The sequence below is a fragment of the Coregonus clupeaformis genome, chromosome 30 (genome assembly GCF_020615455.1).
Source record: "Coregonus clupeaformis isolate EN_2021a chromosome 30, ASM2061545v1, whole genome shotgun sequence".
In the NCBI taxonomy this organism is placed as follows: domain Eukaryota; kingdom Metazoa; phylum Chordata; class Actinopteri; order Salmoniformes; family Salmonidae; genus Coregonus; species Coregonus clupeaformis.
In genome coordinates this window covers 48,531,753-48,544,521 of record NC_059221.1, presented here as the reverse complement: position 1 = coordinate 48,544,521, position 12,769 = coordinate 48,531,753, and the positions used below count along the sequence as shown (strand labels likewise).

Genomic DNA, 12,769 nt, shown 5'->3' with positions numbered 1-12,769 from the left:
CCACACCCAAAGCTGAACGGTGTGTGAATGGTAAATATTTATTACGTTTATTACATAACATTTTCTAATCAAAACATCATTGTCCTCTCTCTAAGTGAAGGTGTATTTGTGATGAGACAGGTGGATGTCATCTCTCTGAGTGAAGGTGTATTTGTGATGAGACAGGTTGATGTCATCTCTCTGAGTGAAGGTGTATTTGTGATGAGACAGGTGGATGTCATCTCTCTGAGTGAAGGTGTATTTGTGATGAGACAGGTTGATGTCATCTCTCTGAGTGAAGGTGTATTTGTGATGAGACAGGTGGATGTCATCTTCATCACTTGATATCAGACAGAGACACAACAACATGACTCTCAGTTCCATACAAAACTTTATTGACATTAATCATTATTTACATCATCATCAATGTATGTAATGTGTGACTATACCATTTCGATTTCCCACCTGGGTATCAATAAAGTTCAATTAAAATCTCCCCCCAAAAAACACAGACTAAATCTAATTACAGAAATAAAATTAATAAAAAATGTGTCTGTCAGTTACTCTGGTATGGCTGCATTCATTCACAGAGTTTGGATTTTAACTGAGCCAAATATCTCCATCTCATCACACATGATTCTGAACTGAGGGTAAAGGGGCTCAGTGAACGTGGTGTGGAATGTGTACAGGTGGGTCAGTGTACCAGAGGAGACGCTGTAAAAGGACAGAGTGCCGGCCGGAAAGTCGAGATACACTCCTATACACTTTGGGTCCGGCCTGGGTACTGGCACAACTGAGAACCTGATATTATGAATAAATGTGTACTGTTCATTGCAGCAGAAAAGCCCCCAAGACCTCTTTGCCTCAGTAACCGATCTCGATGTATATGTCACCCCAATGACAACCCAGCCAGTCCATTCAACCTGCCAGTAGAAACGGCCATCAGACAGGGGCTCCATGCAGCGTACTTTGGCCCACTTATCCAACTTTTCTGTCCGATCTGAGTCATCTGAATCCGAGAAATCCAAATGAGGATATCGGTTAACCTGCGTTCTCCTCACCACCCTCGTGTTGTCCTCGGACAGAGTCAGGTCACCATCTGCTGACATACCGTTCAGCTTGAGCTGGCAGGCATCTGTAGCAAGACAAGGCAGAAATAAACAGAAACACATGTGTGTTACGTTCTTTTCACAATTTGCTTATAAAAGTTTAGGTGCTTAAAAAGCTAGCTTTCTTTTCCTAAATGTAGTTTGATGACTCACATTTCCTCAGGCCTGGTTTGATTCTGGACTCTCCACCATGGTCCAAACTGTGGGACAAAGAAAGAGTCATGTAGGGCCTATTGAACCTGATTACAGTGGAGATTGCCTTGATGATTTCACTATATAAACTAGAGTCTTGAAAGCCCATTGAGCAATGAGGTGTTAACAGAAGCAAAAGTCAAATCAACTACATTTCCTTTTACCTGAGTTTCTCCAGTCTACAGTGTGGATCCTCCAGTCTAGCAGAGAGCAGCTTCACTCCAGAGTCTCCTGGGTGATTGAAGCTCAGGTCCAGTTCTCTCAGGTGGGAGGGGTTTGACTCCAGAGCAGAGGCAAGAAACGTACAGCCTTTCTCTGTGACTAGACAACCAGAAAGCCTACAGAGATAAGAGACAGCATAAAACAATGAACAACTGCTAGAGTATATATTTTTTAAGTTAAAACGTTTAAATTCCATTTAAGTGCAGTGCAGTTCACTAGTTCAATCATTCCTATTTGACTGTTTTCTGAAGTTTACAGTATGCTTTCACAATATCAAATGTGTAATCTACCTAAGAGTCTGTAAGGCACAGTTGGGGTTCCTCAGTCCAGCAGAGAGGAGCCTCATTCCAGAGTACCACAGGCTGTTGTCTCTCAGGTCCAGCTCTCTCAGTACTGAGTATGACCACAGGACAGGAGCCAGGGAGACACAGGAACGTCTGGAGAGATTACACTCCCTTAGCCTTGGGAGGGGAAAAAGGGAGAGAATTTAACGCTACGTTCTCTTGGTGTTTCCATTGTTACGGTATAGTTTTAACAATGCGGTAATAAAAGGTTTCTTCTACTGTAACGTGGAAGATTAAACATAACGGTTTATTTCTCACCCCAGAGTCTGTATCTGACAGTGTGGATCCATCAGTCCAGCAGACAGCAGCTTTACTCCAGAGTCTCCCAGTTTGTTGCAGCCCAGACGTAGTTCCTCGAGCTGAGAGACTGCTATAGCAGAGGACAAACTTCCACAGGACTCCTCTGTAACCTCACAACCAGTCAGTCTGTCCAACATGAAAAAAATGTATTAAAAAAATGTAAAGGGGAGCTGTCATTAATCAATAATAAATTAACCTATAGGGCCAGTTTCAAGATACATTAAGCCAAATCCTGGACTAATATAATATGCCATTTAGCAGACGCTTTTATCCAAAGCGACTTACAGTCATGTGTGCATACATTTTCTTTTTTGTGTATGGGTGGTCCCGGGGATCGAACCCACTACCTTAGCGTTACAAGCGCCGTGCTCTACCAGCTGAGCTACAGAGGACCACAGGGACTAAGAAGCTAGCTAACAATCAATGGTAAGTGATAGGGGCATGTGTGCAATGTTTTTACATAAATGAACAAATCACCTAATGTCAAACCACATATGGAGTTGATTTGACAATTTTGAAAAGTGCAGGCATTTCCCTTCTATTGATCCTGACCTTCCCCTTTAAAACATGTTCATTGCTCACCTCAGTATCTTCAGGTTACAGTGTGGACTCATAAGACCACTGGAGATCTGCTTCACCCCTGTGTCTGTCAGTTTGTTGTAGCTGAGATCCAGCTCTGTCAGACATGAGCCAGCTGACTGGAGAGCCGAGGCAACGGTTTCACAAATGTCATCTTTGAGATCACAACTGGTGAGTCTGTGTGAAACAACCCCAAAAAAATTATTGAATTGTTCAAACTTGCCAACATGCATACCACCGTCATTTAAAGTTGTTTATTATTTTATTTATTGCTTGTTTTCTTTGCCAGAGTAGATTTTGGAAGGTTACGGACTGTTGAAAAGTGTTCTGCTGTGTGTTGTTCCAGGCATAGCACTCACCTCAACACAAGTGGCTGGCTGTGAGGACCCATCAGCACAGCCTTTAGAAGCTCTGGTCCTGGTCTTTCCATGTTGATATGGCTAAGGTTAAGTGACTCCAGTCGGCAGTTGGGACTCCTCAGTCCAACAGAGAGGGACTTCAGGTCCAACAGGGCGTTGCCGCTGAGGTCCAGCTCTCTCAGCTGGGAGTCGGGCAGCTGTAGTGCAGATGCCACCGTTTCACAGCAACTCGTTGTAAGGCAGCAGTCCGCTAGTCTACAGAGGAGAGACGTTTATTATGGGAGATGTGGATGTAGTATAGGACTGATTTAAAATGGCTATAAGACATACAGTGACATACTGTACACATCAACACTTCAACTCACATAGCCTTTCGGCAGCATCGAACAGCAGGGACCAGCCTCTTACGCCCCTCATCTGACGTGTTGTACTCTCTCACGTCCAGTTTGTCCAACACTTCCTCTGACATCAAGAGTACGTATGCCATCGCCGAGCACTGTGCAGGCGTCAGCTTCTTCTCAGCAGGGGTTTTGGATGTCAAGAACCTTTGAATTTCATTTACAAATGAGGTATCGTTCAACTCAATCAAACAGTGGAAGAGATTGATGCACCTCTCTGGGGAGGGATATTGTCTTTCGTCTGAGAGCTTGTCTTTGATGTATTGGATGGTATTCTGGACACTCTCTTTGTCTCCCTCTGTCTGGAGCTGTAGGCATTTCAAGAGGATCTGATTGGACTCCAGTGAGATGCCCAGAAGGAAGCGGAGGAAGAGGTCTAGATGACCGGTCTTGCTCTTCAAAGCTTCATCCACCGCACTCCTCTGCAAGTCATGCAGTGTTTTCTGCTGCTGCTGAGAACCTCTGGGTTGTGGCCTGTAATCTTCGTCCTCACTGAAGTCATCACCTTCTCCAAAATACCCGTAATTTGATCTTGGTAGCCTGTTCTCTCTTGATGCAAACGGGTTGACATTTTCACTGACAAAGAGGTAGGCAACATAGAGTGCAGCGAAGAACTCCTGAATGCTGAGATGCACAAAGCTGTACTTGTTTGCTCTAAACATTGGGTCCTCCTCTCTGAAGAGCTCTGTGCACATCCCTGAGAGCAAGAAGCCTTCTTTGACATCAATGCCACACCCTCTCAGATCGTCTTCAGAAAACACCAGATTGCTCTTTTCCAAGTTTTCGAAGGCTAGTTTTCCAAGCTTCAGAATTATCTGTACGTCAGACTCTGACAGAATACGAGGATCTGGTTCGTTTTTCCCATTATATTTCTTGTTCTTCATGCTTGTCAGAGTGAGAAGGAAACGAATGTACATCTCAGTCAGAGTTTTAGGGACTTTTCCATGGTCATTTTCACTCAACATTTTCCCAAGAACCATGGCAGTAATCCAAGAGAAGACTGGAATGTGGCACATGATGAAGAGACTCCTCGATGTCTTTATGTGTGAGATGATTTTGCTGGACAGGTTTTCATCATCACTGAATCTCTTCTTGAAGTATTCTTCTTTCTGTGGGTCGTTGAATCCCCGAACTTCTGTTACACGGTCAAAACAGTCAGAGGGTATCTTATCAACTGCTGCTGGTCGGGAGGTTATCCAGAGGAGAGCAGAAGGAAGCAGATTCCCCTTGATGAGGTTTGTCAGCAGCACGTCCACTGATGTTGTCTTGGTTACATTAGACAACCTCTTGTTGTTATGGAAATCCAGTGGAAGTTGGCTTTCATCCAGACCATCCAAGATGAACACGACTTTACAGTCGGCAAACTTCTTTGCATCCTTTATATCTGTTAGTTCAGGGTGGAAGTCACTCAGGAGTTCCAAGAGATTGTAGTCATCTTTGATGAAATTCAAGTCCCTAAATGGAAGTGCGAAGACAAAATCTACATCCCGATTGGCTATTCCTTCTGCCCAGTCAAGGATGAACTTCTGCACTGAGACCGTTTTTCCAATGCCAGCGATTCCCTTTGTCAGCACAGTTCTGACGGGTACCGCTTGTTTGGATTGGGATTTGTCATTATGTTCCTCTGTCTTAGGGTCTAAAGATTTAAAGATGTCATTGCAGTTGATTGCATGGTCTTGAAATGCTTTGGTCCGAGCCGTATCTTCAATCTGCCATACCTCATGCTCTTTATTAACCCCTTCACTCTCCCCAGTTGTGATGTAGAGCTCGGTGTAAATATTGTCCAGCAATGTTGGGTTTCCCCGTTTTCCAAGCCCCTCAAAGATGCTCCCAAACTTCTTCTTCATGTTGGACTTGTGTTTGCCCTTGACTTTTTGCAGATCTTCATCTAATGAGGAAAGAACATTGATAGTGTTGTGGGATGCATAAAATATCTTTACTTCCGTTTTTTTATCTGCAGTATTCAGTACCGTAACGAACACAATACTTTCAGTTACTGGTTTCAAAGTCCGATTTCCTGCATGGGCATGCCTTATTTTTTTTTTTCAGACTTTTATGAGTCTGTGTGTGTGTTAATCTACAACTGGTACATCAATTTTTTTACTTTAAAATTAATTATATACTGTGTACCCATTGATTCTTGAAGAATACAACTTACAAATACCTCATGAGCTTAGTTCAACTGTCGTACCCTATCAGAACACAAAATATATGCTTAATTGTATTGTATTATTTGACAGGGACACTGCATATTAACTAATCAACATCTCTGTAATAATTTGTTTAGTTTTTTTGCATTATTTTCTATTATAACAAAAATAACAATAAAGAATTGTCTTACCAGCACCATGTGAAGGCATAGTAACACTGATGTTTTGATAAACTGAACCTCCGACATTGCAGCCAACAAGTTGGGGTGCAACAACAACAGAACCACCCTGAGCTGTAATGGAGGACTGTGGTGGGGCAGGCTGAGCCGTAATGGAGGACTGTGGTGGGGCAGGCTGAGCCGTAATGGAGGACTGTGGAGGGGCAGGCTGAGCTGTAATGTAGGACTGTGGATGGGCAGGTTGAGCCGTCATGGAGGACAGCGGACCAGAGTCCTGGGCTGGAACGAGGGACTGAGGAGTCTGATCCATGATATCAGACAGTCAGTCTCCTCCCCCTGAGAGAGCCAGAAGCAAAGAGAGAACAGACAATATACACTGAACACTTTCCTTACATTGAGTTACACCCCCTTTTGCCCTCATAACACCTTCCTAATATTGAGTTACACCCCTTTTGCCCTCAGAACACCTTCCTAATATTGAGTTGCACCCCCTTTTGCCCTCAGAACACCTTCCTAATGTTGAGTTACAACCCTTTTGCCCTCAGAACACCTTCCTAATATTGAGTTACACCCCCTTTTGCCCTCAGAACACCTTCCTAATATTGAGTTACACCCCTTTTGCCCTCAGAACACCTTCCTAATATTGAGTTGCACCCCCTTTTGCCCTCAGAACACCTTCCTAATGTTGAGTTACAACCCCTTTGCCCTCAGAACACCTTCCTAATATTGAGTTGCACCCCCTTTTGCCCTCAGAACACCTTCCTAATGTTGAGTTACAACCCTTTTGCCCTCAGAACACCTTCCTAATATTGAGTTGCACCCCCTTTTGCCCTGAGAACAACTTCCTAATATTGAGTTGCACCCCCTTTTGCCCTCAGAACAACTTCCTAATATTGAGTTGCACCCCCTTTTGCCCTCAGAACACCTTCCTAATATTGAGTTGCACCCCCTTTTGCCCTCAGAACAACTTCCTAATATTGAGTTGTACCCCCTTTTGCCCTCAGTACAGTCTCAATTCGGTATCAGTATTGTAGTCCTATGCCATAGCCACAGAAGGCTAGAATGGTCATCATAAAGGATACATAGTTGACTTACAGAAAGATTCCCTAGTATATTTATTTTATTTAACCAGGTACGCCATTGAGTATACATTTTCTTTAACAATAACAACCTGACCACGATAAGAGCGAGACACCGTGCAGCAAAGCAGACAATTCTTTAAAACTCAACACATAAACAGAAAACGTAAAAAACAAATGCACAACACTCGGTAGGATGTAACACATATCTATATAACGGTTATATAGAGCTTTGAATCCCTAAAAAGACGACACTTACCGCATGTAAGTTGTCTTGTTGTGCCGTCTACAATGGTGCTCTTTCTTCCTCCTACTTTCTTTGGTCTGTTTCATGTTCTGGGCGTTGTAGAGGAGGATACTTCCTCAGTGTTGCCAACTCCTCAGTAAGTAAAGTAGCTATTGGCTGTCCTAAAAGTCACTAGAAGTCGCAAAATGACGTCACCACTCAATTTGCATCATTGGCCATGCGCTTGTAATTGTGATGGACGCTGTAGGAGAGAGGAACAACTTCGTGAGAGATAATTCTTTTTGTATACAATCTACATTAACAATCTAAATGGACCACAAAAAAAATAAGGGCGGGATCAGCCAGCGGCGGCTTCTCGCATGCGCGATTCATTTGCAGTCTGGACGCGGAGTGGTGAACATCTTCTGCTCTGAATACTCGCTAAATATAGCGACAAAGTCGCTAAATTGGCAATGTTAACTTCCTGAACTTTGCAGTTAACCGCAAAGTTTCATCATCTCTGTACTGACATGGTTTGGTGACTGGATAGAAATTAATTCAAAGGAATAGTCAGAGAGGCGTGTCTTAGTTTATAATACAAAACTGTGTCTGTCTGTCTGTTTTATATACTTTGTATTTAAAGCACAAATTTATTAATAAAGTTGATTTTTCTATCAGTCTGTCTGTCGGTCTGTCTCTCTGTCCATCCATCTGTCTGTCTATGTTTCTTTCTCTCTCTCTTCATAGTAGGGATATTCAAAAATAAAATATATAAATATTTTTTTTAACATGTTGATTTTTCTGTCTGTCTGTCTGTTTTATATACTTTGTATTTAAAGCACAAATTAATTAATAAAGTAGATTTTTCTGTCTATCTGTCAGTCTGTCTGTCAGTCTGTCTGTTTTATATACTTTGTATTTAAAGCATAAATTAATTAATAAAGTTGATTTTTCTGTCTGTTAGTCTGTTAGTCTGTCTGTCAGTCTGTCTGTCAGTCTGTCTGTTGTCTGTCCGTCTGTCTATCTGTCAGTCAGTCTGTCTGTTAGTCTGTTTCTCTCTGTCCATCAGTCTGTCTGTTTTTCTTTTTCTCTCTCTTTATCATTGGGATATTCAATATATAAATATTTAAAAAAACATGTAGAATAAATGTAGGATACATAGGATACTAGTTGATTTACAGAACGATGCCGTAGTAAATGTATTTTATTTGCTCTTATTTAACCAGGTACGTCATTGAGTATACTTAAGCAATAAGGTCCGAGGGGGTGTGGTATATGGCCGATATACCACAAACCCCAGAGGTGCCTTATTGCTATTGTAAAATGGTTACCAACATAATTAGAACAGTAAAAATAAGTGTTTTGTCATACCCGTGGTATACGGTCTCATATACCATGGCTTTCAGCCAATCAGCATTCAGGGCTCGAACTACCCAGTTTACACATTTTCTTTAACAATAACGACCTGACCACGATAAGAGCGATACACCGTGTATCAAAGCAGACAGTTCTTTGAAACTCAACACATAAACAGAAAAGGTAAAAGACAAATGTACAACACTGGGTAGGATGTAACACAGATCTATATAACGGTTATATAGAGCTTTGAATCCCTAAAAAGACGACACTTACCGCATGTAAGTTGTCTTGTTGTTCTGTCTACTCTGGGCGTTGTAGGGTAGGCTACTTCCTGTTAACCGCAAAGTTTCATAACCTCTGGCAACGGTTCTGTTCTAACAGGCTTGGTGATTGGATAGAAATGAATTCAAACAAATAGGCAGAGAGGCGTGTCTTAGCTTGTAATGCTGTCTCCCGAGTGGCGCAGTGGTCTAAGGCACTGCATTGCAGTGCTAGCTGTGCCACTAGAGATCCTGGTTCGAATCCAGGCTCTGTCGTAGCCGGCCACGACCGGGAGACCCATGGGGCGGTGCACAATTGGCCCAGCGTCGTCCAGGGTAGGGGAGGGAATGGCTGGCAGGGATGTAGCTCAGTTGGTATAGCATGGCGTTTGCAACGCCAGGGTTGTGGGTTCGATTCCCACAGGGGTCCAGTATGAAAAAAAAAGTAAAAATAATAATAATTATAATAATGTATCACTAACTGTAAGTCGCTCTGGATAAGAGCGTCTGCTAAATAATGTAAATGTAATACAAAGCTGTGTGTGTGTCTGTCTCTCTCTGTCTGTCCATCTATCTCTCTCTCTGTCTGTCTAGGGCCTAGGTCATGTTTAAATTAAGGGATTAACATTTGCCAGGTATAATCTTTGGGATTTGACTCCTTCTTGATGTTAAGTTGGGAAATATATTTTTGGGTGGTGGTGGTGGAGGAGGAATAATGGTCTGGGGCTGTTTTTCATGGTTCAGGCTCCTTAGTTCCAGTGAAGGGAAATCTTAACGCTATAGCATACAATGACATTCTAGACCATTCTGTGCTTCCAACTTTGTGGCAACAGTTTGGGGAAGGCCCTTTCCTGTTTCAGCATGACAATGCCCCCGTGAACAAAGCGAGGTCCATACAGAAATGGTGTTTAGAGATCGGTGTGGAAGAACTTGACTGGCCTGCACAGAGCCCTGAACTCAACCCCCTTCGAACACCTTTGGGATGAATTGGAACGCCGACTGCGAGACAGGCCTAATCGCCCAACATCAGCGCCCGATCTCACTAATGCTCTTGTGGCTGAATGGAAGCAAGTCCCAGCAGCAATGTTCCAACATCTAGTGGAAAGCCTTCCCAGAAGAGTGGAGGCTGTTATAGCTGCAAACGGGGACCAATTCCATATTAATGCCCATGATTTTGGAATGAGATGTTTGACGAGCAGGTGTCCACATACTTTTGGCCATGTAGTGTATTTTTGGTTGGTGGAGGAGGTGATTCCTTCTTGATGTTAACCAGAGAGAATATATTTCTGGGTGGTGGTGAAGGTGATTCCTTTCCAATGTAACCCAGAGAGAATATCTTCAGTTCACCTTTCTCTTCCTCTTACCCAGAGAGAGACTCTTCAGTGACACAGACTCCTTCCTAGAGTTACCCAATGACAGCCTCTTGATTGAGGGTGACTCCGTCCTCTTCCCGGCCAATGAAAACCTCTTCTTGGGAGTAAGGACCTCCCTCTTTAGGATCTCCACTGACAGTTTGTCCAGAGTAGGAAGAATGATGCTTCTCTTCTGTTTCTTACTGGATAGCGCCCCCTTCAGTTCACTCCAGGTCAACACTGAGTCCTGTTTCTTCTTTTGGCCATGTACTAATCCAGGCACTTGTGCCATCAAACCAATTTATCCAGAACGCAGCAGCCTGCCTGGTTTTCAACCTTCCCAAGTTCTCTCCTGTCACCCTGCTCCTCCGCACACTCCACTGGCTTCCAGTCGAAGCTCTCATCCACTACAAGACCATGGTACTTACATTTACATTTACATTTTAGTCATTTAGCAGACGCTCTTACCCAGAGCGACTTACAGTTAGTGATTACATATTTTTTTTATACTGGCCCCCCGTGGGAATCGAACCCACAACCCTGGCGTTGCAAACGCCATGCTCTATCAACTGAGCTACATCCCTGCCGGCCATTCCCTCCCCTACCCTAGACGAGGCTGGGCCAATTGTGCGCCGCCCATGAGTCTCCCGGTCGCGGCCGGCTGCGACAGAGCCTGGATTCGAACCAGGATCTCTAGTGGCACAGTTAGCACTGCGATGCAGTGCCTTAGACCACTGCGCCACTCAGGAGTTGCCTACGGAGCAACAAGAGGAACTGCCCCTCCCTACCTTCAGGCTCTGCTCAAACCCTACACACCAACCCAAGAACTCTGTTCTGCCACCTCTGGTCTCTTGGCCTACGGGAGGGCAGCTCCCGCTCAGCCCAGTCCAAGCTCTTCTCTGTCCTGACACCCCAATGGTGGAACCAGCTTCCCTCTGAAGCTAGGACAGCAGAGTCCCTGTCACTCTTTCGAAAGCACCTGAAACCCTACCTCTTCGAACAGTATCTTAAATAATCCCACAGTCTACTGAAGGGAGTGGCTCTCCCATAGACACCAATGATAGCAGCCGGGTCCGGTCTACTGAAGGGGGTGGCTCTACCATAGACACCAATGATAGCAGCCGGGTCCGGTCTACTGAAGGGGTTTGGCTCTCCCATAGACACCAATGATAGCAGCCGGTCCGGTCTACTGAAGGGGGTTTGGCTCTACCATAGACACCAATGATAGCAGCCGGGTCCGGTCTACTGAAGGGGTTTGGCTCTCCCATAGACACCAATGATAGCAGCCGGGTCCGGTCTACTGAAGGGGTTTGGCTCTACCATAGACACCAATGATAGCAGCCGGGTCCGGTCTACTGAAGGGGGTGGCTCTCCCATAGACACCAATGATAGCAGCCGGGTCCGGTCTACTGAAGGGGTTTGGCTCTACCATAGACACCAATGATAGCAGCCGGGTCCGGTCTACTGAAGGGGGTGGCTCTCCCATAGACACCAATGATAGCAGCCGGGTCCGGTCTACTGAAGGGGGTGGCTCTCCCATAGACACCAATGATAGCAGCCGGGTCCGGTCTACTGAAGGGGGTGGCTCTCCCATAGACACCAATGATAGCAGCCGGGTCCGGTCTACTGAAGGGGTTTGGCTCTCCCATAGACACCAATGATAGCAGCCGGGTCCGGTCTACTGAAGGGGGTGGCTCTCCCATAGACACCAATGATAGCAGCTGGGTCCGTTCTACTGAAGGGGGTGGCTCTCCCATAGACACCAATGATAGCAGCTGGGTCCGTTCTACTGAAGGGGGTGGCTCTCCCATAGACACCAATGATAGCAGCCGGGTCCGGTCTACTGAAGGGGTTTGGCCCTCCCATAGACACCAATGATAGCAGCCGGGTCCGATCTACTGAAGGGGGTGGCTCTCCCATAGACACCAATGATAGCAGCCGGGTCCGGTCTACTGAAGGGGGTGGCTCTCCCATAGACACCAATGATAGCAGCCGGGTCCGTTCTACTGAAGGGGGTGGCTCTCCCATAGACACCAATGATAGCAGCCGGGTCCGATCTACTTAAGGGGGTGGCTCTCCCATAGACACCAATGATAGCAGCCGGGTCCGGTCTACTGAAGGGGGTGGCTCTCCCATAGACACCAATGATAGCAGCCGGGTCCGGTCTACTGAAGGGGGTGGCTCTCCCATAGACACCAATGATAGCAGCCGGGTCCGGTCTACTGAAGGGGGTGGCTCTCCCATAGACACCAATGATAACAGCTGGGTCCGTTCTACTGAAGGGGGTGGCTCTCCCATAGACACCAATGATAGCAGCTGGGTCCGTTCTACTGAAGGGGGTGGCTCTCCCATAGACACCAATGATAGCAGCCGGGTCCGGTCTACTGAAGGGGGTGGCTCTCCCATAGACACCAATGATAGCAGCCGGGTCCGATCTACTGAAGGGGGTGGCTCTCCCATAGACACCAATGATAGCAGCCGGGTCCGTTCTACTTAGTTCATTGAGGTCTCACTTCCGTTTCCTTTTCTGTCTCTCTCTTTATCAGCTCACCACTCCCCGCCCCTCCCGCTCAGAGAAAAGGGGTGTATTCATTAGTCTGACAAACCTTTTTTCATCAAAAAAATAATAAGAATTGGCTATGAAAATAGGAGTATCTATTAGACGAATTCAGATAGTTCCCT

The 12,769-nt window shown here is 45.2% G+C and overlaps 1 protein-coding gene across 3 annotated transcripts; it reads right to left on the bottom strand.

The window, feature by feature from the left end:
* Window positions 1–351: 351 nt before the first annotated feature.
* On the bottom strand, window positions 352–8,811 carry LOC121546306 (NACHT, LRR and PYD domains-containing protein 3-like). Of its 3 annotated transcripts, XM_041857501.2 has the most exons (11): window positions 8,749–8,810; window positions 7,150–7,378; window positions 5,824–6,147; window positions 3,450–5,370; window positions 3,085–3,339; window positions 2,729–2,902; window positions 2,105–2,272; window positions 1,793–1,963; window positions 1,445–1,618; window positions 1,242–1,288; window positions 352–1,114 (listed from the first exon to the last, which is right to left on the bottom strand). In XM_041857501.2, exons 3-11 carry the CDS (start codon window positions 6,119–6,121, stop codon window positions 564–566), a joined length of 3,759 nt encoding a protein of 1,252 aa, XP_041713435.2. In that variant the 5' UTR covers window positions 6,122–6,147; window positions 7,150–7,378; window positions 8,749–8,810; the 3' UTR covers window positions 352–563. The 3 variants fall into 3 exon arrangements, with proteins under 3 accessions (XP_041713435.2, XP_041713437.2, XP_041713436.2); XM_041857503.2 differs by lacking the exon at window positions 5,824–6,147 and having other exon boundaries at window positions 8,749–8,811; XM_041857502.2 differs by lacking the exon at window positions 7,150–7,378 and having other exon boundaries at window positions 8,749–8,779.
* Window positions 8,812–12,769: the final 3,958 nt, after the last annotated feature.